At 64.5% G+C, this 22958-nt stretch overlaps 2 protein-coding genes across 2 annotated transcripts in view; one reads left to right on the forward strand and one right to left on the reverse strand.

The window, feature by feature from the left end:
- Positions 1 to 7706, forward strand: part of Dpp6 (dipeptidyl peptidase like 6) — a 318595-nt gene extending 310889 nt beyond the window's left edge. The window contains 8 exon segments of the mRNA XM_048340519.1: positions 1049 to 1243; positions 3516 to 3550; positions 3553 to 3569; positions 4999 to 5110; positions 6338 to 6396; positions 6680 to 6752; positions 6834 to 6907; positions 7559 to 7706. Coding sequence (XP_048196476.1) covers positions 1049 to 1243; positions 3516 to 3550; positions 3553 to 3569; positions 4999 to 5110; positions 6338 to 6396; positions 6680 to 6752; positions 6834 to 6907; positions 7559 to 7705 — 712 coding nt within the window. The 3' untranslated portion in view covers position 7706.
- Positions 7707 to 15540: 7834 nt separating this feature from the next.
- Positions 15541 to 22958, reverse strand: part of Paxip1 (PAX interacting protein 1) — a 39484-nt gene continuing 32066 nt past the window's right edge. Inside the window, exons 16-21 of the mRNA XM_048340521.1 lie at positions 22242 to 22410; positions 20381 to 20481; positions 18851 to 18985; positions 18695 to 18770; positions 18357 to 18417; positions 15541 to 15929 (exon numbers count right to left, since the gene is read on the reverse strand). Of these exons, the coding sequence (XP_048196478.1) occupies positions 15914 to 15929; positions 18357 to 18417; positions 18695 to 18770; positions 18851 to 18985; positions 20381 to 20481; positions 22242 to 22410 (558 nt within the window). The 3' untranslated portion in view covers positions 15541 to 15913. The remainder of the gene's footprint in view (positions 15930 to 18356; positions 18418 to 18694; positions 18771 to 18850; positions 18986 to 20380; positions 20482 to 22241; positions 22411 to 22958) is intronic.

Consider the following 22958-nt stretch of genomic DNA (forward strand, 5'->3'; position numbering starts at 1 on the left):
CAAGACTTGAGCAATGAGAACACAGGCTCCGTGAGGTGAAGGCAAAATGAGCAAGTGGGAGCGCACACACACACACACACACACACACACACACACACACGACATGGAAGTGGGCTGACCCCTGAAGAGACGGGCCAGCCCGTCTAATTGGGGCTGGGGGAAGGTCGGAGGGGCCCTTCCGTAGGAGGGGGGGGGGAGCTCTCATGAAGGACCGTTCCAAGCGGAAGGGCGTGGTGAAAGGAGCATCTTTCAGCTGTGCATTCCCCACGAGATATTCTGTTATAATGGCATTGATCGTTATATACGTATTAATACTTATATCTATTTATAAATATATACATTAATGGCACGCGGTTGCACACACACGAGGCCCTCATTGGGGATTTCTCCTCCAAGTTCACTTACAGCTAGCCCGGCCCGGCGCTGCGCAGGTGCTATTATTACAAGGGGAATTGAATGTGGCTGGAAAAGCCTCAACCCCCATAGCGGCCTCCCCCGCCAGCCCTCGGGACACTTCCCGCGTCCTTGCTGGAAGGAGGGGGGGGGGGAGGACCGGTGAGCGGCTCCAGCAGTGGGCCCCGTTTTATCTGCTTCCTCGGCTTCCCCGACCCGAGGTTCTTTTCCCGCGCTGTAGCGTTTGCACACCGCCGACGGTTCTAGGAGCCGGCGGGACGCTGCGTTCCGTGGCCAGGGAGCAGGGGCCGGGGGCCGGTCAGCCCGAGGGGCCCGGCAGGCCCCGCGCCGGCCCCCCGGGGCTGTGATGAGGACGGCGACGTAGGTGCCCCGGGCGGCCTGTGGCGGGATCGCCCCTCGTTTCCTCCGCTGAAGGAAGGTCTGCGGCGACCGTCCGGGCGGCGCCCAGCGCGGGGCCGGGGCTCGGTGGGCTCCGTGCGCCCTGGCGCCTCATGGCCCGAGGGCCGCGTGGGTAACGCCCGCCCGCCCGCCCGATCGCCCTGGGCTGTGGCGGGGGGGGGGGGGGGGGGGAGGGGGGCCCCGGCGGAGCGGCTGCAGCCCCCGCGGCCCGCTGAGCCCCGCCCGGCCTCCCCAGGGACGGCACCCCGGGGAGCCAGAGCGTGGCCGAGCGGTTCCAGGTGAGCTGGGAAACGGCGCTGGTGAGCAGCCACGGCGCGGTGGTGGTGAAGTGCGACGGCCGGGGCAGCGGCTTCCAGGGGACCAAGCTCCTGCACGAAGTGAGGCGGCGGCTGGGCGCCCTGGAGGAGCGGGACCAGCTGGAGGCCGTGCGGTGAGCGGGGCGGAGCGGCGCGGCCGGGGCGGGGCAGGGGGCGGGGCCGGAGCGGGGGCGGGGCCTGGGTGGGGCGGGGCTGGGGCGGGGGCGGGGCCGGGGTGGGGCGGGGCTGGGGCGGGGCGGGGGGCGGGGCCCTGGAGGAGCGGGACCAGCTGGAGGCCGTGCGGTGAGCGGGGCGGAGCGGCGCGGCCGGGGCGGGGCAGGGGGTGGGGCCGGAGCGGGGGCGGGGCCGGGGTGGGGCGGGGTGGGGGCGGGGGGCGGGGCCGGGGCGGGGGCGGGGCGGGGGCCGGGGCGGGGCCGGGGCGGGGGCGGGGCCCTGGAGGAGCGGGACCAGCTGGAGGCCATGCGGTGAGCGGGGCGGAGCGGCCGGGGCGGGGGCCCGGAGCGGGGACCGGGGCGGGGCGGGGCCGGGGCGGGGCTGGGGGGCGGGGGGGAGGGGGGCGGCCTGGAGGAGGGGGACCAGCTGGAGGCCGTGCGGTGAGCGGAGCGGCCGGGGCGGGGCAGGGGCGGGGCCGGGGCGGGGCCGGAGCAGCGGCCGGAGCGGGGGGCCGGGGCGGGGCCAGGGCGGGCCTGGCCGGGGCGGGGCCTGGGCTGGGGGGCGGAGCCGGGGCGGGCCTGGCCGGGGCGGGGCCGGGGAGGGGGGCGGGGCCGGGGCGGGGCCGGAGCAGCGGCGGGGGGGGGGCCGGGGCGGGGCCGGGGCTGGGGGGCGGAGCCTGGGCGGGGCCAGGGCGGGCCTGGCTGGGGCGGGGCCGGGGAGGGGGCGGGGCCGGGGCGGGCGGGGCGGAGCCGGGGCGGGGGCTGGGGGGAGGCGGCCTGGAGGAGCGGGACCCACTGGAGGCCGTGCGGGGAGACGCAGGAAGGACAGAGAGGGTCCGTGCGTGGGCACAGGGCCGGGATCACCCTCACTGCCGAGCGAGGGGGCGTGGGCACATCCGACCACAGGGGGAAAGGCCCACCCCATGCCAGTGCTGCCTGTTTTCCTCCCACCCCTCCTCTGCTTCTTGGTCCGGACCGCCCCTGTGCCACCGAGGACAGGTAGAGCCAGGGCTGGGAGCAGGCGCTCGAACCCCCTTACCGCCGTGGCCCTGGAAAAGCCGAGGAACTTGAAGGCTGTGTGCCAGGCGACAGCCGGGCCCCAGCTGGCCCTCCTCAGGAGCCGGCCCTATGGTCTCACTACTGAGACGGGGTCACCAGGAGGTTAAAGGTCGCAGCCACGTTGTCACGCTGATTTCCAGGGGGCCACGGCCCCCCCACACACACCCTCCCCCGTCTTCCTCCGCCTGACCCTTTCCTCGTGCAGCTTCCGGCTCCCCTGCCCGTGAGCGGCAGACAGGAGCAGTCCTCCCGACGGGAGAGGACCTGGCGTGGACAGGGCACTACCGAAGGGAAGGGCCCGGCCCAGAAAGCCCAGGGAGAGGAAATGGCCGGTGGCCACCCTGGCAGGCAGAGCAGGAACTCTCCAGATAGGAGTCCACGGAATGTGACCGTGGCAAGGGTGATCAAAGGCACAGCCCAGCCAGACCCACAGAGACTCGCTGGGTGGGATCTGGTGGCGGGGGGGGGGGGCCCAGGAGGTCACATCGCTCCGTGGAGAGTCACGGGGCACCTCCCTGGCGACAAGGCTGCCCTGTCCTGAGCCTGGGTCCCCGGGAGGTCGGCACTCCAGGGCCTGGAGCGCCACGCCCTTTCCGTCCAGAAGGGACGCGTTGATAAAAGGGAGCTCACCCGGTGGCAGAACACCGGAACCCCACAACCCAGGGGTGGAGCGAGAGCTGGAACCTCAGGGGGGGCCGGCATGCAGGGTGCCCGGGCCACGGTGGACACAGAGGCGGGAAGCAGCCCGTTGCCTGGGAGCCTGCGCGGGGCAGCAGGTCCGCTCCGGGCAGGACCCCCGCCGTGCTCGGCAGCCTGGACGGCAGGCCGGCCGCTCCCACGGCACCGACGCGGCGGGGAGCTCGGGGGTGGAGGCCTGCGGCTCCTCCCGCGGCGGGGTGAGCGCGGCAAAGGTTGTTGAGTTTCTTATGTGGACCTGCTGCGGGCCGAATAAGCAAAAACAATTAATTAGCAGCCGTATTAGAGTCCCAGGATCGATGATCACTTAAAGAGACAGCATGCCCGCAGTGCTGCCGGCAGAGCTGCGGTTTGTGGGGTCCAAACCACATCCACGGGTGCCCTGGACCCTGCTGCCCCCCCCCCCCGCAACCTTGCACGCAAACCACATCCGCGGGAGCCCTGAACCCTCTCCCCGCCCCCCCCCCCGACCTTGCAGGACCATGCTGAAGGAGACGTACATCGACAAGACGCGGTGGCTGTGTTTGGGAAGGTGAGCCCAGCTGTCCCCCGTGGGCACCCTTGGGTGGGCGGAGCTGTGGGGCCTCCGAGCTCCACCCGAGTCACGGGGTCCCCCGGGAGGGGCCCCCGGGGAGGGGTGGTGACTGGTTGAAGAATGGGTCGCCGGGAACGGAGGCTTACGTGCCACTGGCCGACACCTAGAGGACCCTCGTTGGATTGCCCGGGAGCACTCACTGACCAGAGCTCTGTTCCCGGTGGCACGCTGGGACATGGGGGGGGGGGGGGGGAGCAGCCCCCAGCACCTCCACTGGTCACGGCCCCTGCTCCTAGGAAGCAGGCGGGCAGGTGACGCCGGAGGAGCGGCCGCGTGGGGTCCGGGCGGGGTCGGCAGGGCGGCCGGCAGGCTCCGGGCGGGGCAGCGAGCTCCCCGAGGGCCTCGAGCGCCGGCCGCCCAAGCCCCCGGCCCCTCAGTGGACGGCTTAGACGGGAGCCCCCAGCCTTCCCTCCCACACCTGGGGCTGTGGAAGCCCGGCCGCCCCTCCCCCGTGGCCACGCCCCCTGCTCACCTGCAAAGGGAGGCACACGGGGGGGGGGGGGGGGGAACGGTGGCCCGCTCCCCCAGAGGAGAGCGCTCCCGCACCGCACGGGGCCTGGGCCTGGGGCCACGCCGCCATCATCATCGCCGCCATCATCATCTCAGACGCACGGCCCAGCAGCCTGGCGGGCAGAGCGAGGGGCGGGGCCGACCTCAGTCCCCACAGACGCCCATCCAGAGCACATGCCCTCCCCCTCGCCCTCGGGCACCTCTGTTTCCAACACACACACACCGTCACGGACCTGCACACACACACCTGTACACACACCATCACGGACCTGCACACACACACCTGTACACACACCGTCACAGACCTGCACACACACACACACCTGTACACACACCATCACGGACCTGCACACACACACCTGTACACACACCGTCACGGACCTGCACACACACACATCTGTACACACACCGTCACGGACCTGCACACACACGCACATGCGCGCGCGCACACACACACACACACACACCCGCCCCCTGGTTCTCTGAGTCCATTGCTGCCTCCCATGGGAATGGACCCATCCAGGGCCCTGGGTGCCGTCGCCCCGGCTCTTCCGCCCCAGGCAGCTTCGGGGGGGGGGGGGGCCCAGCCCCGGCGTGGCCGCAGTGCCGGCCGGGAGGCCGCGAGGGCTCGCTCCACCGCGCGTACGCGGCCGGAGCCCCAGGGGCCGCTCGCCGCCCTGCCGCGGGTTCTGTCTGCGTCGCTCATACCGGGTGAACCTGTGTGCGTGAGCGTGCGTGCGTGTGAGCGGGCGTGCGTGCGTGCGCACCCCTCACCGGCGTGTCCGAGGCGGGTCTTGCGGCCCGGGGCGGCCGGCAGCCTCCCCGCCTGTCTTCTTTCTCCCCGGTGGTGTCCCAGGATTACGGCGGCTACCTGAGCACCTACATCCTCCCGGCCAAGGGGGAAAACCAGGCCCAGCTGTTCACCTGCGGCGCGGCCGTCTCTCCCATAACAGACTTCCAGCTCTACGGTAAAGGCCCTGGGGGGACCCGCAGCAGCCCCCCCCCCACGAGGCACCCCCCCCAACATAGACCCCCGGGGAAGGAAAGGCCCTTGGTCTTGGGTGAAAATGCTATTTTCTGCAAGTCATGTTGTCAACTTACAAGGCCAGCAGAGATGGGGGCCCGGCTGGCAGGAGTGGGGTTCGGAAGCCCCGCCCGCCCCCCGCCGTGGCCCGTCCGGGGAGAGGGGCTGGGTTGCAGAGACTTCGCTGCTGCGCGGTGATAACTCAACAGGGGTCAAAGCAAGCTCCCCCCTCCTCCCCCCAAGTGCCAGGGCTGGGGGCGGGTCGTCGGGGTCCCTGGCCGTGGGGACCAGGGGCGAGGGCCGCTCAGGGGCGGGAAGCAGCCCCTGTGGGAACCCCAGGAGACAACCACGCTACTTGGGGTGGTTGCGCTGGCTGCCTCCTCCTTCTGGTCACCTGGCCCCATTTGGGGTGTCTGGGACTTTTGTGCAGACAGGTCTCTCCTGTGCTCTGCGAGGGTGTGTCAGGGCAGGGTGGCAGGGCCCCCCCCCCGTGCTGTGGACCCCCCCCCCCGCTGAGCAGAGGGGCGCCGTGGGGTCCGCAGAGCCCGCGGGCGTCCGGCTCTTCCCGTGGCTTCCACGCGGTGACGCAGGGCCCCGCGTTCTCGCCACGGCTTGTCCTCACGGATGCCCTGTCTGGCCCCGATGTCCACGTGTGACTCTGTCAGACCACTCCCGGGTCAACCTTTGGCTAAGAGTGACTCTCCAGCCAGGTGCCCAGGGCTCACTCCTGTAATTCTAGGTGCTCAGGAGGCTGAGGTTTGAGGATTGAGGTTCAAAGCCAGCCCGGGCTGGAAAATCCAAAAGAATCTCCCTCCAACTAACCTGCTAAAGCTGGAAGTAGAGGGAGGACTCAAGGGTAGAGCACCAGGCGTGAGCGAAGCAGCGCAGCCAGAGCAAGGGGCCCCGAGTGCAAACCCCAGTGCCAACACACACACACACACACACACACACACTAATACGCCACGCAGATCCAATGGGAATGGTTCTTCTTGCTGCGTGTTGTACGCGGCCTGTCCAGCCGGGACGCTCACGGATCGGGTCTGCGTGGCCCCCGTGTTGCTGTAGTGGTAGAGTGACCCCCGGCCCCCCACCCCCGCCCCCCCAGGGCCCGGGCCCTGCACCCGAGGCCCCCGAGGACAGGCACTGAGACCTACCCTCTGCTTCCGTGCAGCCTCGGCGTTCTCCGAGCGGTACCTGGGCCTCCACGGACTCGACAACAGGGCCTACGAGGTGCGCGGGGCGGGGCCGCGGGGCCACGCCGTCCCTCCCCACCCCACTGGCACGGCCTCGGGGCCAGGGCCACCGGAGGGAGGGAGGGGGCCCCCGCCGGGCCCGCAGAGCCGCCGCCCGCCGCTGCCCCGGGGGCCGGCCGACCTCGGGGAGGAGAGCTGCGGGGGAGGGTGTCCCTCGCCGGGCGGGGCGTCACCCACGGGGCCGGGCGGGGGGGCCAGGTGCTCCCGCGACACCAGCTCCCCATCTCCACTCACCGCGGCCCCTCGCACCCACCGCGCAGATGACCAAGGTGGCCCACCGCGTGTCCGCGCTGGAGGAGCAGCAGTTCCTGCTCATTCACGCCACCGCCGACGGTGAGGCCCCGGCCCGGGGGGGGGGGGGAGGGGGAGGGTGTCTCTTGTTTGCACAAACACCTACCTGCTTTGTTTTTACAGAAAAAATCCATTTCCAGCACACCGCCGAGCTCATTACGCAGCTCATCAAGGGGAAGGCCAATTACAGCCTGCAGGTACGGCGTGCACCGGGAGCAAGGCGGCTCCGTTACACAAAAGGCCTGAGTGGTGGTCAGCACGCCCCAGGTCCGCTGACACCCCGCATGGCCGCCCCCACCCCCCCCCCCCCCGCCAGGGACACCACGGGTAGAATAGAGCCGGATGCCGCCCTCCGAGACACCAGGGAAAGACAAGATTCCAAATGCAGGGCGTGGGCAGGACGGGGCTTCCGGGAGAGGCTTGACCAGGACCGGCACGGCGCCCCCCAGAGGGCGGGCCGGGTCGTTGCACCGAGCGGAGACTCGCACCCCCAGCCCTCGGCCAACAGAGCCCGCGGGCCGATGAGCCGGCCCTCCGGGGTCCCCGGCCTTGCACGTGGAGGTGCGGCAGAGTGAGCCAGGCTCTCTGACGATGCTGACCCCTGACCCCACAAGCAGGCAATGAGACCGGCCCGCCCGCCCCTCCCAGCCACACTGCGGGGCAAGGGCTCCTCCTGTCTGGGCCTGCGGGCAGAGCCCCCCCCCCCCCCACAAGCCGTCAGTGCAGGGCTGAGGGGGGCCGGGCACTGGCGGTGCCGCCCAGAGGCCCGCAGCCTCGCCGGAAAGCCCCGAGTCCCCGCCCGGTCTCTCCACAAGGGCTCACCGCCCCCCCCCCCGCCTGCCCCGCAGATCTACCCCGACGAGGGCCACTACTTCCACAGCACTGCCCTCCAGCAGCACCTGCACCGCGCCGTCGTCAACTTCTTCGTGGAGTGCTTCAGCGTGCAGGACAAGCTGCCCGCCGCCGCCGCGAAAGAGGAGGAGGAGGAGGACTAGGCAGACGCGCCCCTCCCGCCACCACGGGCCGCGGGGGCCTCTCCCCGCCGGGGTGGGGGGGGAGGGGGAGGGGACCTGCGCGGCTCCAGCCCCGGGGCGACGGGTGCGGGACCCGCCCTTCTCCCTCCTACCCCCCACCACCAGGAGGCCGGCCACCACGCAGCCCAGAACACCCACCCCAGCAACTGCGCCTCCTCCCGGCCCCCAGAGACTGGCACACGCCCCCCCCCCCATCCGGCCCCCCGAGGGACGACGAGGCGAAAGACGGATGGCCGCGAAGGCCCAGCCGGGGCCCGAGGAACGCAGCCCTGAAACCCGGGCTTTCACTGGGCATCCGTGAGCACCGTCCACGCCGCCCACGCGCCCTGCCCCCCCCACCCCCCCCCCCCGCCACCCTGGAGTCTGACATCCCACCCGCCACCCGCCGGGGGGGCCTCGAAACCACACGGCACAGGATGCGTGCACGGACACCCCGCTTCTTTCCATAGTTAGGAGGGTGCGCCCCACACCTGCACCCAGAAAACAGACACCGCCCCCCCCCCCACCGCCCCCGTACAGTACTGCTGTAGCTATGCTCGTGGTTAACCGTATAGAAAGAATCGGTATTTTTCTATGGTTTTAACCTGACGCCGCCGGGCTGTGCTCTTCCCCTCCGCTGCTCTCCTCCTCCTCCCCCTCCTCCTCCTCTGTTTTTCTCTCATGGCTTTGTCCCGCCTCCCGCTTTGCGCTTCCTGGGATCAAGAAAGCGATCGGAAGAAGAGCCCAGAACCTTCTGGGCGGCGGTGTCACTCCGCAGACATCGCAGCCACCAAAAGGAAACACCCAGGGTGGAGGAGGAGAAACCCACCCGCCGGGGGCCTCCCCTCCACCGCTGTCACCCCCCCACCCCCACCCCCCCACCCCACCCCCGGGCCCTGGGGGCGGCCGCCGTCGGGGCTTCCCGTCGCAGGTGCCGTCTGGCTTCTCCCGATGCCGCCACCCGTGTGGGAATCAGGAGGAGGCGAAGCGCGGGTTGCACCCTCCAGGTCTGAGGGTTCAGCCCGGGGCCTGGGGGGGGGGGGTGGTGGGGGTGGAAGGGATGTGTGGGACCCGCTGGGGACGGGGTGCACCCCCGTCACCTTGTAAGATACACGCTGACCGCGGTCCCGCCGCCGTTCCCCGCGGACCTTCATTTTGCTGTACATAAAGACAGAATGCGTGGGGGGGGGGGCCCCCCTCCCGCCGCGCCCCGATGGCTCCCTGCGCCCCGCCCGCGGCCCTGCCGCCCCCCCGGGGCTGCTGTGGATATACCCACGGCTGCCGGTTCCTCTTAGTGCTGGGGGCTCCGGTCCCGTCCGCTCGAGCGTTGGCTCTGGGTCCTAGCGTGGCCCGCCGGGAGATCCCCGTGTTGGGATCCGAACCGACGGCGCGTCCCCGCGTGGATGGGGCTCCGGCCGTGCCCCGGGGCCTGGCGGGGGCCCGAGGGGCGCGGGGGGTGTGGCATGGCGGTGTTTGTTCATCCATGGAATAAAACATTATTTTACCACTCGATTGCTCTTTTCCTGCTTCTCCGCCGCCGCCCGGCCGTCGGGCGCCGGGGCTGGGAACCGAGCTCGATCGCTCCCTGCGGGGCGCCCTCCCCCCCCACGCCCCCCGCCCGGAGCTGACACGCCCCGGGCCGCACGTCCCCGCCCCCGCCTCCGAGACCTCCTAGGTTATACGGGTCACCCCAGACCACAGACGGCACTGCTTCTCCCTCCTCCCGGGAGCGGGGGGTCTGGCCGGCCCCCTCGGCCGGCAGTGCGCCCGTCCCTCGCTCTTCCGCGCCCGGGTGTCTGCGTGGTTCCTGGCGATGTCTAAGCTGTTCCACCAAGGCCCCGTCAGCTACGCGATCCGCGCTTCTCCCTCATGGCCTCCCCCCTGCCCCTCGGCGCCTCTGCCCCGCACCCCTGCTCCATCACAGGAGACGCCCTAGACGGGGCAGTGGACACCACAGAGGTCGGCTGCGGAATGCCTGGAGGGGGGGTGGGGGCGGGGAGGGGCGGGGAGGGGTGGGGGGAGGGGGGTGTCCTCCCGGGTGTGCATGGTGTTCCCACAGGGCAGTGAGGGCCTGGAGGAAGTTCTGTTCTACTTGCTTTTCCTCCCCCTCCTCCCCTTCCCCTTCCTCTTCCTCCTCCTCCTCCCCCTCCTCCCTTTCCTCTTCCCCTCCTCCCCCTCCTCCCCCTCCTCTCCCCCTCCTCCCCCTCCTCCTCCTCCTCACTGACGTGTAACCCTAATCGCCCCGCAGCGGCCCCGCGGGGGAGGGGCGGGCCAGGAGAGAGGGGACAGGAGCACTTGTGTGGAACCGGTGGCATGCTGACACTTGAGCGAGAGAGCGAGAGAGCATCTCCACTGTGAAACAGCTGCTGAGGGGCAGCTGGGGGCCTGAGGAGGGGGGGGGCAGAGGAAGGGGGGCTGACTCCCCGAGGGGCTTCCCAGAGGGCCGAGAGGGGGCGGCCTGGGCCCTTCCACAAATGCTGGGTCCAAAATGGCTGCTCACCATGGGTAGCCAGCCGCCCACCCGGACCCCCGACGAGAAAGCCACCCCAACTCCACCCGCCTCGCCCCCCCCACCAACCCCCCCCCAGCCGACAGTGCTGCGGCGGCCGCCTCCCGTGCCAGGCGGGCCGCAGGCCCTCGGGTAGAAGCTGGGCAGCCGGGTGAAGCTGGCCCTGGGAGGGAGGGAGGAGGCCGCCCCCCACCCCCGCCAGCCCCGCCCCACCCCACCCCACCCCGGCCACTGTCAGGGCGTCCCGTTGTCACGATCGTTCGTTATTAATATTGCCTCTCCCAGTGTTTATTGTCCTTCCTGGAGGTGCCATTCCGTACGGGAGCGTTGTCTGCGATTGCACTTCGTTAGTGTTATTGCTGGAGGGGGGGTGGGGGGCAGTCCTGGGGTTAAGGGTCAAGGGTCTGACACTCGGGCAGGTGCACCGCCGCCTGACTCACGCCCGGGCCACGCGCCATTCCGCTTCGGATCTAGTAGGACGTAAACGGTGTTTTCCGGGCTCTCGGCGCAACCGCGGCCCCAGACGCGGAGTCCGCCCACCCTGACCCCGGCCGGCCTCCCGGGTCACCAGCTCGCCCGCCGCTCCGCGCTCCCCCTAGTGGCCAGCCCTGGTCACGGCAGGCGCCCTGTTTACCCGGGAGTCCCCAGTACAGAGCGAGCACCTCATGGGCCTCCTGGCTTCCTGCTGAGAGTCTCCCAGCTCCCTCCCCCCCCACTCCCGCCCAAGGGAACACTGTGGACGGAGGCTTCTCCAGGCTCCCTCGCCGCAGGCCTGGGCCTCCCCCAGCAGGGCAGCGGCGTCACCTGCGCACCGACATCTTCAGTGTGTGCCGTGCCGTGGGGGGGACGGAGCCCGGCAAGCTGCTCAGGGGGCGGAGGGCTGGGCATGAAAACGGCTCCCGCCTTCCAGCCTGTGCATCCGGGAGCGGCCAGCAGGGGGCAGCAGAGGCCACGCTGCACGCCGCAGGCTGGGCTGGCCTGGGGAAGGAAGGACGGCGTGCCTGTCCCCGCAGAGACCGGGAGGGCGGGCGCGTGGGCTCCCCGCTCCAGGGGAGGGCGAAGTGGAAAGAAAGGCAGACAGGTAAAGCAGGAGCTCACCAGGTTTAACCTGGCAGGCAGGTGTTGGAGCCCTCCATGTGGGCACAGGGCCACCGGGGCCCGGCCTGTCCTGGGTGGGGGGGGCACTGCTTTTCCGGGGGAGCACGGCCTGTCCTGGAGAGCACAACCTATCCTGGGGACCCGGCCTGTCCTGGGGGGCACAACCTATCCTGGGGGGCCCGACCTGTCCTGTCCTGGGGGGCTCGGCCTGTCCTGTCCTGGGGGGCACGGCCTGTCCTGTCCTGGGGGGGCTCAGCCTGTCCTGTCCTGGGGGGGCTCAGCCTGTCCTGGGGGGGCTCAGCCTGTCCTGTCCTGTCCTGTCGGGCTCGGCCTGTCCTGTCCTGGGGGGCACGGCCTGTCCTGTCCTGGGGGGGCACGGCCTGTCCTGTCCTGGGGGGGCACGGCCTGTCCTGTCCTGGGGGGGCTCGGCCTCTCCTGTCCTGGGGGGGCTCGGCCTGTCCTGTCCTGGGGGGCTCAGCCTGTCCTGTCCTGGGGGGCTCAGCCTGTCCTGTCCTGGGGGGCACGGCCTGTCCTGTCCTGGGGGGGCCCGGCCTGTCCTGTCCTGGGGGGGCTCAGCCTGTCCTGTCCTGGGGGGCACGGCCTGTCCTGTCCTGGGGGGCCCAGCCTGTCCTGTCCTGGGGGGGCTCAGCCTATGGCTGTCCACATATCTGCAGAGGCTGTCCACTAGGATGGTCTGAAATTTTCTCCAGTTGCCAAGAAACTGTGTTTGGGATTATGAAGTCACTAGAGATCTTTTCCGTCTCTTTCCTGCCCCCTGCACACGTGCGCGTGTGTGCGTGCGCACACACACACCACACACACACACACAGGGGCAGGATTCCTTTTGCTTCACTGGTTCCCAGTGCAACCATGTTGCTTATTTTTATAGTCTGCTAAATGCAGCAATTTCGCAACTAAGGCATTTGCCATTGAGCCATGGCCGTGCAACCTTGTAACCAATTTGTACCCCGTCCTTCACTTTCCACACTCCTACCTTGGAACGCGCGGGAACTTTGTTTCTTAGCGCGGGAACTTTGTTTCTTACTATAGGGCACACTTGCAGAACGTGCATGTTTTCCTGAGGGAAGCGTGTGTGTGCAGCCCCCAGTGTGCGCGTGCGTGTGCGACCCAGTGTGGGGCTGCCTGCAGTCCACGGAAAGCCCACATTGCTCATGGATTTGCTTTGGCCAAGCAATTAAAAATAAATTCATATTAATTAGCATCAAAAGCTGATCTACACTGGTGTCTAACCACAGTCCACTTTCTTACTGTGTTACTCTGGGGTGGTGATTGTTCCATCCTCCTGAGCATGGATGTTTGGACTAATTCCACGTGATGGCTGTCTCGTTGCATGTGTATACACACGTGCACTTCCACTGCATGTGCACGTGTTTTGGGGTGGGGGTTGTTAGGAGACCTGCTATGTATAGATTTATATATTGAATACCTAGCAAGGTTTCTGTACAGTATCACACTTTCTACTTTGCCCCCTATTTGGTAAGACATCATTCTGGAATTCTCCATCAAGTCTTCACACATGTGCTCTCTCCTTTCAATAATCTGATGCTGCCATCCAGGAAGTCAGTGTCTTGTACACATCCGGGCGCAGACTCTTTCCCTCAGCGGCTGCTGCTGGGTTTGCGATTGTGTCCCCGGCTGGGTTATGATGTAGCGGGTTGTTAATTTCATAGTCCTGTGTGTGCAGCCCCCCCCCCAGTCTCCGCTCGCCTAGCTTGGTGATCAGGTAATGACGGAGCGAGGGAGTCGGGAAAGGCCTCGTTCTAGTTACGCCGGGCCCCGGGCGCGGCCCGCGGGAGCACGAGCCCGTCTCTGGTCTCTCCCGGGCACAGGGCTGGCCCACGCGAGGTCTTCTAGATACGAGGACACGCGCCAGAGCCCCCCAAGGCCCCCCACGGGCCTCGCGCCCCCTGGTTTTGACCGGCTTCTCCTGTCCCCGTGACACGCGCTAAAGATGGCTTTGCTCGAGTGCTCTGGGAACAGGACTGTCCGCGCTGGGTGTGGCCGAGCCAAGTAAACCCAGGCCCCTCGGGCTGGGACGGGAGCGTCCGGCGGGGCAGGGCCGGCTGTGGAGATGGGCACGTGGAACTGCCTGACCCAGGCTGGCTCCGCCCACCCCGGGGGCCTGGGCCTCCGGCTACAGCGGACATGGACTCGTTGCCTTGCCGTTCTTTGAGACGCTGTCCTGGCAGGGAACTGCTGGATCACGTGGCAGTGCCGGCTCCACCGAGGCCAGGCCGGCTTCTTCCTCCAGCGCTGCACCGCGTGGCGGTGGCCGCAGAGCGCAGCCTTGCTGCCCGCGCGGCTGCCCACGCGCTGCTTCTCCACGCGCTCCGGGAGGGCACCGCTTCCGCCGCGACTCTGCTTGTCCAGAAGGTGACAGAGCAGCTCTTCCCGACGTCGGTGGAGAAACTGTGGAAGCAGCACGCGTGTGAACCACTCTGCTGTGAAGTCACAGTCGTGTTCTGTGAATTCTGGAATTCAGCCCCTCGTTGGGCGCGATCCGCGTGTGCTCGGTCCCTCTTTGTGGGTCTCCACTTCATTCGCTCTCAATGTCGTCCGCGTCTCCCGGCTCCCCAGGTGTCATCTGTGCTTGTGGGGTCTGGCTAGTGGCGAGAAGCAACGCTGCAGACACCCCGCCACGTGAGCAAGCCTCGGTTCCAGACCTTGGGGTCTTCCTCCATCTCATTGCTTTTCCCCCCCCAGTCCTGGGCCTTGGACTCACCTGGCTTCTTCCCGCTCAAGGCTAGCACTCTGCCACTTGAGCCACAGCGCCACCTCTGGCCTTTTCTATATATGTGGTGCTGGGGAATCGAACCCAGGGCTTTCTGCACGCCAGACAAGCGCTGTCCCGCTAGGCCACCTTCGCAGCCCTGTGTACCTCGTTCTATCCACGGCGTGCGTCATGTGTACCCCCAGCTCCCAGCACCACGGCTCGAGGACGCCCGGTCCGGCGCCTCCGTCGCGCAGCACCTCGGTGCGGGCTTCTCACCGGGGCCCGGCCGTGCCCACGTGTCCGATGCCAGCGACCACTGCCCCGACGCCGCAGTTCCGCAGACGGCGTGGCAGTTAGGAAGTGGTTCTCCATCCGTGTGTCTGGCCGCAGGATCCCGAGGCTCCGTGCGCCTTGGGATGGATGCTCTTCCTGTCCTGAGGGCTCAGTGGGCACCGCCTGGCCCCTGTGGCGAGCTTCGGGTGGCCCTGGCGTCGTAACAATGGACAGAACGCCGGTCCGTCCATCAGCCCGTCACTGGCTTCCTCCGTCTTCGGAGGCAAGTGTTTCTCCTCCTCGGCTTTTCCTAAGGATTTTCTCTTTGATGTTATCACAGGTGTTTTTGCATCTCGTTAATTGTAAAGAAACAGACAACCGAGTCTTACATGCTGACTTCACATCTGTCTTTGCTGGACTCATTTATCAGTTCTAAGTTTTCTTCATGGCCGGTGAGAAGCATCTAGCAAGTTCTGCATTTCTAGCTTCAGAATTCAGTTTCCTGTTCACTCTCTCTTCCTTTCTCCCTCCTCCCTTCTCCATTGGTACTGGAGTTCAGAGCCTCCTGTTCACTCAGCCCAGCTTTCCTGACAGAGCCTGCTGCTCTACCAGTTGGGCTATGGTTATTTTTGAGAGGGAGTTCTAGACTTTTCTGTTCAACCTGGCTCCAAAGGTGTGTGGCCCTCTGGATCCCAACCTACTGACAAGTTAGGAGGAAAACGGGTCGAGACACCCAGAAAGCTGGTGGTTCATGCTGTAATACTAGCTGAGATCTGAGGAGCGAGGCGAAGTCAGTCCAGGCAGGAAAGTCCATGAAACTCACCTATAATCAACCACCAAAAAGCCTCAAGTGGAGCTGTGGCTCAAGTAGTAAAGCACGAGCCTCACGCACAAAATCTCAGGGACAGCACCCAGGCAGAGTGTAAACCCTAGGACCAGCAAACGAAAGTAAATAAATAAGGAAAGAAAAGAGGGGGAGAAGAGGAAGAAGGGAAGGGAGGGACGGAGAGAAGGAGGGAAGACAGGAGAAAGAAAGAATAAAAGGAAAGAGAAGAGGCTTTCTGGACATGATTTCCTCAGGATGAACACTGCTAGAGAATAATTTGCCCTGAGATTGCTTCAAACGTGATCCAGCCTGGTACAAACCACCAGGCCACGCAAACCCTGGAATGAGAACGGAGCGCCCGAGTCTAAGGCAAGTTCAAAGTACATTTATTTAAAATGTGGGTAAGAGGTCAATATAAAAGAAAAGAGTATAAGAAATAAAAATAATCAAAGTATAAAACATCTTATGTCTTTAACATCCATAATTTAGATAGCAAGATCTTTATTTACATCATTTTATTTGTAGCTGAAGCTCACATGATTTTGTGAAAACGTTTGAGCCTGCAAATGGGTCAGACCTAATGTGGGCTCATAAGTTCCTATCATACACAACATAATTTATATTTCCTCAGAATAAAATCGCACATCTCAACAAGATGCAGTAAGTGTACAGTCGTTCTCCTGCTCCAGGAGCAGCGGGAAAACGTGCGTGGCGGCGCAGCCCTGGGCCCGGGCTCCGGCGGGCAGGGTGTCAGTTGAACTTATAGGTGAGCTTGTTGAGGAGAACAGCGTTCAATCTCACAAGGGGCAGGGAGGAGCCCAGCCTGCCTCAGCTCCCCCGGGAAGCTGTGTTTCCTCCACCCTCCCGCCCCCGCCCCTCTCCCACCCCCCCACCCCGCCCCGGAGCTGAGAGCCTAAGGGATAGGGTGCTCCCGAGGCCCCGGGGTGCGGCCCTCGGCCAGAGCTGATGGCCGGGGTGGCACGCCCAGGCGCGTCCCCGATCCGGGACTCACCCCCGCGCAGGGGCAGCCTCTCCCCACAGACTCAGGGGCACCGGCTACCGCAGGCATCCACTCGGGAAAACTCGCCGGTCATCCCCACAACCCATAACCGGGCGCTGGAAGCTCACACCTGGAACCCCGAGATCTGAGGACTGCAATCCTCCGCCAGCTGGGAAGGAAGGTCTGTGAGACCCTTGTCTCCGACTCACTACCGAAATGCTAGGAGAGGGGCTGGGACTCAAGCACGGAGCGCTAGCCCTGAGCACAACCTCATGCCCCAGTGCAAGCACGAGAAGAGAGAGAGGAACCAAGAGACCCTGATGAAGAGAGAAAGAGGAACCAAGAGACCCTGATGAAGAGAGAGAGAGGAACCAAGAGACCCTGATGAAGAGAGACAGGAACCAAGAGACCCTGATGGAGAGAGAGAGGAACCAAGAGACCCTGATGAAGACAGAGAGAGAGGAACCAAGAGACCCTGATGAAGACAGAGAGAGGAACCAAGAGACCCTGATGAAGACAGAGAGAGAGGAACCAAGAGACCCTGATGAAGACAGAGAGAGAGGAACCAAGAGACCCTAATGAAGAGAGACAGGAACCAAGAGACCCTGATGAAGAGAGAGAAGAACCAAGAGACCCTGATGGAGAGAGACAGGAACCAAGAGACCCTGATGGAGAGAGAGAGGAACCAAGAGACCCTGATGAAGACAGAGAGAGAGGAACCAAGAGACCCTGATGAAGAGAGAGAGGAACCAAGAGACCCTGATGAAGAGAGAGAGGAACCAAGAGACCCTGATGAAGACAGAGAGAGAGGAACCAAGAGACCCTGATGAAGACAGAGAGAGAGGAACCAAGAGACCCTGATGGAGAGAGAGGAACCAAGAGACCCTGATGAAGAGAGACAGGAACCAAGAGACCCTGATGAAGAGAGAGAGGAACCAAGAGACCCTGATGAAGACAGAGAGAGAGGAACCAAGAGACCCTGATGAAGACAGAGAGAGAGGAACCAAGAGACCCTGATGAAGAGAGAGAGAGGAACCAAGAGACCCTGATGGAGAGAGACAGGAACCAAGAGACCCTGATGAAGAGAGAAAAAGGAACCAAGAGACCCCGATGAAGAGGGACAGGAACCAAGAGACCCTGATGGAATCTCAACAGTAGAACAACACCTGTGTACGGCACCGGCTGTGCTGTGTAAACCCCAGCGCCGCACCTCTGGAGACATGACCTGCTCCGCCACGCCTGCAGGGAGCCCTGTGGGGGTCCGAGCCGGGCCCCTGGGCCACATTCTCCTCCTCCCTAGGGACCGGGCTAGGTCTCCTCCAAACCTCACTGCCCTACACACCTGCAGGCTAAGGGGACCGAGGGTAATCACCGTGGTGAGGCAGGGAAGGGTGGCAGGGCCGGGCGCGGGCCTCCTCTGGCCTCTGTGCCCCCGAGTGCCCATGAGCACAGGGAACGGCTGGTCAGCAGTGCCCGCAGACCCCGCCCGGCGCGGCCCGCCCACAGGCCCCTCCCGTGGCCGCCGTGGGCCAGGTGTCTCTAGTGGGGATGCGGGGGCCAGGCGCGTCTCCCCGTGAAGGTGTGTGAGCCCATCTGCTCCGCGCCTCGGCGGCCGCACACGAAGCACATTGTGAGCCAGGCTCTGGTAGCTCGCGCCCGCCATCCCCGCGGAGGGCTGAGCTGGGAGGCAGAGCGGTCCCAGCCGCTTCTCTCCCACGGAGCGGCCAAGCGCCAGGAGTGGAGGGGGCGCTGGGGCAGGGCGCCGGCCTTGGCAGGAGAGGTCAAGAGCGGGCCCGCGGCCGGCGCTCTGCCCCGGGAAGGCGGAGGGCTCTCGCCCGCACGCGCTGCCACCTGTGGGAGCTGCTGGCCGCGCCCCGCGGGGCATCACCGCCCGCCCGCCTCCAAGCGCGGGGCAGAGGCTAGTCTACACCGCGCGCACAAGACGACCCACGAGGAGACACCGCAGGTACTCACTCCTGCAGTCCCGGATGTCAAACACCCCAACACCCGCACCACAGCAGACGCCGAGGCCCGGGGTGGTGGGCAGTGACCCCCTCCCCCCCCGACCTGCGGTGCCGTCTCACGACCTCCTCGAGAGGCAGGGCTGCACACCGCAGGGACACACGCCAAGAGCCCGGGCATGGCGGACCCACCCGCGCCAGCCTCCACACCCCCCCCTCCGTCAAAGGATATGACTCATAGTCCAGCGTCTGCGTGAGCACGCCAGTCAGAACAAACTCCGCATTGTGAACATCTGCGTGGAGGAAAGCCAAATAAATGTAGCTAACAGTGAACACGCCACACCCCGCGTGCACCAGAGTGTGACAAGTGGGGGTGTGTACACAGTGGGGGGTGCGCACGTGCGGTGAATGTGCATGGATGCATGGTATGCGCACACATGGTCGGTGTGAGTGGTGCACGGATACATGCACGCATGGAAGTGTGAGCACGCGTGGTGAATGTGTACCCGATGCAGGGAGCGCATCCGCTGCAGCAGCCGCGTAAACGTGCATCAAGAGTGGGAGCCGTACCTATTCCTCTGGCAAAATACTCCCGGCATAGGTGAAGGTCATTCTCACAGGATATTAAAATGATTTCTGCAAGGCTCTGAGGAGAAGACAGTGAGTGTCAGTGACCAGCCCTCCACTTCGGTATGAGCCCAGGTCCCTCCGCCCACCCCCTCCCACCTTGTTCTGCTTATGCTCCATGAGCTTCCGGAAGGACGGCTGCTTGGTCAGAACCTTTCCCCCCGCGCACTCCACGATCGCTTTCATCGTCGAGAGGCTGGGGCAGATGCCGGGCGTGATGTAAAAATACTTTGCCTGAAACACAGGAACATATATGCACCCTAGGTTTTATCAAGTGGCTTTAACATTCAGAGCAACTTTCATGAATCTCATCCTGAGACTTTAAACAGAAACGTCTAAGCCGGGCATCACTGGCTCACACCTGTAATCCTAGCTCCTAGGAGTCAGATCTGAGGATTGAGGTTCAAAGCCAGGCTGGGCAGCAAAGTCCCTGAGACTCCAACAAAAAGCTGAAAGTAGAGCTGTGGCTCAAGTGGCGGAGCACCGGCCTTGAGCGAAACATCTCAGGGACGGTGCCCCGAATTCCAGGAGCAGCACACAGACACCAAGTCTAGTCTCCTGAAATTAGGAGGGCCATCTTCCCCAATAGTAACTAGTGGAGTGTCTGAGGTCCAGTTAGCTGAAGTCACTAAGGTAGCACTTCCCACAGCACCCCCAGAGTGGGCCCCAAGAAACTCAAACCAGAGGTGCAGCCATGAGAAGCCAAGCACCCAGATCTCACAGTCTTGAACAAAATGTGGCTAAAGCAATTCCTACAGAACTTGTGAGCATTCTAGAATCACATGTCTATGCCAAGCAACTGACACAGCACCACCCCTGACCTGCAATCCTTTTCTTGTCTATCCCTGAGTGCATTCTTTGGACTTGAAAAGGACTGAAATCTCAGCCAGGCACTGGTGGCTCACGCCAAGTAGCTTCCCAGAAGGCTGAGTGCAGAAGGATCAGGGTTCAAGGCTAGCTCGAGGAGGAAGCACATGGCTCAAGTGCTAGAGCACTCCGAGTTCAAACTGACAAAAAAGTTCTCTAACAAACTTGTTCCTGGGTACATCGTGTTTTCAACTGCTCATAAAGAACTAATAAGCATTTAGAAAAATTAGACCATTTTAGGTAAAATGCGTCTTGACTCAGTATGCCACGTCATTTCTCATTACTAATTCAACGTTTAAGAAGTTCAAAGAACAGATTATCCTTAATGATTTACTTAGCTCTAATACCAAAAAAAAAAAGAAAAAAAGAAAAACACCCACTTTTAAGTCTCTGATGGAGTAAATATTTCGAATCTTTAGTTCTGAATTATTTATGAAACGCTGATGAGCGTTTTCCCCAGTGGAGTCTAAGCAGAGCGCCCCTCGTCAACATGCTGCGGGCGGGCCCGGCGGGGTGTGTGTGTGTGTGTGTGTGTGTGTGTGTGTGTGCAGGGGGCGGGCCCGGCGGTGCCGGGGACGGGCCCAGCACCCATCCCCCTCACGGGTCAGCCGGGACGGCTCTGCGGGTGTCCGGCACTTCCCTGAGGTGGGCCTGGGGCGGTGACCCTGAGGGGGTGGGGCAGGGTGGAGTCTGCCCCTCCCTCGGCCCCCGCCCCAGCCCCCGCCCCGCCCCACCTGGGCGGATATGCTTTCCCCCCTGTACCTTGAAGAGGGGAGAGACGTGCGCCCGCTTGAGGGACTCTTCCAGGCTGAAGGAGAAAAGGACTTCCGCCTCGGCGTCTCGGAGGACGTAGTTCTGCTCATCTGGGGAACACAAGGAGGCAGATGCAGATGCGCTCTGGGCGTCCAGGGGAGGGGCCCCCCTCCCTCCCGGCTGCCTTCACCTCTGCAAACCGCACAGTCACCCCTCTTTGCTTCGCTTCCTTCCCCCTGAAGACACCAGACCAACACTGCCCGCGCGCGAGCGCCAGCTCGCCCTCTGCAGAGGCCTTACGAGAGCCAGGGGCTGCCCCCACACCTGCAGCCCTGTGGGTGCCGCCACCACCCGCAGACACCCCAGGTTAGGAAACCCCGTCCCAGAAGGACCGTTTTAAACCGTCACCGGGTGCAAGTGCGATAGTCAATGGCCGCATTCACCAAACTGCTGATTCCTTGTAACTACATTTCCTTTAAGTACATCCAGCACTTCAGTTCCCGGCGCAGAAACCAAGGACAGCACAGCTGGCAACTAGCTCCACAGCCAGCTGCCCTTCAGTTCTGCGCGCGGGAGGGAAGGGGCACAGCTGCTTCACCGCCTGGGCGTGAGCTCTGAAAGGTCTCTGCCCCGCCCCACCCACAAGGGCAACAGGGGATGAAGCCGACTCGGTGGATGTGCATGGGTGGTACACGTACACACACACACGTACACACACACAGGCCAGGCGCCGGGCGGGGCCTGGGAGCCTCAGGCAGCCAGGAGCCTGAGGCCAGCTAGACTACACAGGCTACACTGAAAACTCCAAAAACAGGACGGAAACGCACTCCTACCGCGTGATTTGGTAACTCGCCCTTGACGATAAAGTACATTCATAAAAGAAAGCTACCACATGGGCTCACGGAGTTGGGTTTTTAACTGGGCACTGGGGACGAAGCGGGGGCCGGTGCGAGCTCGTGGCCGGGCAAGCGCTGTGCCACTGAGCTACACCTCGGCCCGTCCCCAGAGTTTGATTGATAACTGCCACAACTGACAAGCAAACACGATGTCCTTCAGTAGGTGAGGGGATAATAACGCCGAGGTTTATGCAGACGCATGAGTGTGCCCGCATGGGGCGGGCGCTCACACCTGTAACCCTAGCTACCCCAGAGGCTGAGATCTGGGGACTGTGCTTTGAAGCCAGCACTGGCGATCCATTGTGCAAGGCTCCCATCTCCAGTTAACCACCGGAAGTGCTGGGGTGGGGGGCAAGGGGAAGCCACAAGTGGGACTGGGGCTCAAGTGGTAAAACACCAGCCATGGGGCTGGGGATATGGCCTAGTGGCAAGAGTGCCTGCCTCATATACATGAGGCCCTGGGTTTGATTCCCCAGCACCACATATACAGAAAATGGCCAGAAGTGGCGCTATGGCTCAAGTGGCAGAGTACTAGCCTTGAGCAAAAAGAAGCCAGGGACAGTGCTCAGGCCCTGAGTCCAAGCCCCAGGACTGGCCAAAAAAACAAAAAAACAAAACACCAGCCATGAAAACAAACGGAGCAAGCACAGGGACCCGAGTTCAAAAACGGGAAGAACAGAGAACACAATGATCGGTTTTCCCTCGATACCAATGTACCCCAACTTTATGTATCCATGGCAAAGCAAAAAGATGCTCATCAAGCCACGGCGATAGGAAATGAATTTTGAAACCTGAGTAACTACCAAACAGATTAAAAAGCAGAAAGTGTCTGTGTACTGGGCTGCGACTGGCCGTGAGTCCCAGGAGAATCTGAGAGCCTACGTGGCCGCCCAGTCCAGCCGGGCCGCTGAGGCCGCCCCTCCCCCCCAGCCCGGTGCCCCCCCCCCGCCGTGGCTGGGCCCCCGGGCACCCACCGATGAACTGCTGGCACTTGAAGCACTCCTCCAGCCACTCGGGCGTCACGATGTGCTTCGCCACCGAGATGGCCGTGAGGAACTTGACGGTGCGCGTCACCTTGCTGGCCACCAGGTGCGTGCACTTCTGCGTGGACTCCGCCACCTCGCCGCCCAGGATGTAGAGCTTCTGGAGCACACACACGAGAGGGGGGCGCGCACGTCGGCGGGGGCGGGCACGTCGGCCGCGTGCCCCGCCCTGGGCCCGGCGCGCGGTGACGGGAGGGGCCGGGGGAGCGCGGGCAGCCGTGGGGGGAGGGCGCGGGGAGGGCACGGCTGCCGGGCCTCTGAACGCATCGGCAGCTCATTTCTATGAAGAGCGAGCACGCGTGGCGTGAGGTCGCCGCGGCTCTCTGCGTGGGGCCGGGGCTCGCCTTCCAGGCAGCCATGGACGCCATGGCTGTAGACCAGGAGCGCAGCCACGGCATCCACGCAGACAGACACGCGCACCCAAGCGCTATCTTCAAGGCAGGAGAAAGGAAGCTGCCACGGGGGAGCGGTTCTGATTCCTTAAAAAACACTAGGAAGATGTATAAATCACATCCCATGCAGCTTTAATTCCTTACCGCACTGCCCCAACACGAAACTTTATCACCACCACCACCGCCCCCCCCCCCCCCCGTGCCAGGTGACGCTCTTTGAAAAAGTGTGCTTCTGACTCAGCTCTAGGTGTTCTAC

The sequence above is a fragment of the Perognathus longimembris genome, chromosome 2 (assembly GCF_023159225.1).
Source record: "Perognathus longimembris pacificus isolate PPM17 chromosome 2, ASM2315922v1, whole genome shotgun sequence".
Classification (NCBI taxonomy): domain Eukaryota; kingdom Metazoa; phylum Chordata; class Mammalia; order Rodentia; family Heteromyidae; genus Perognathus; species Perognathus longimembris.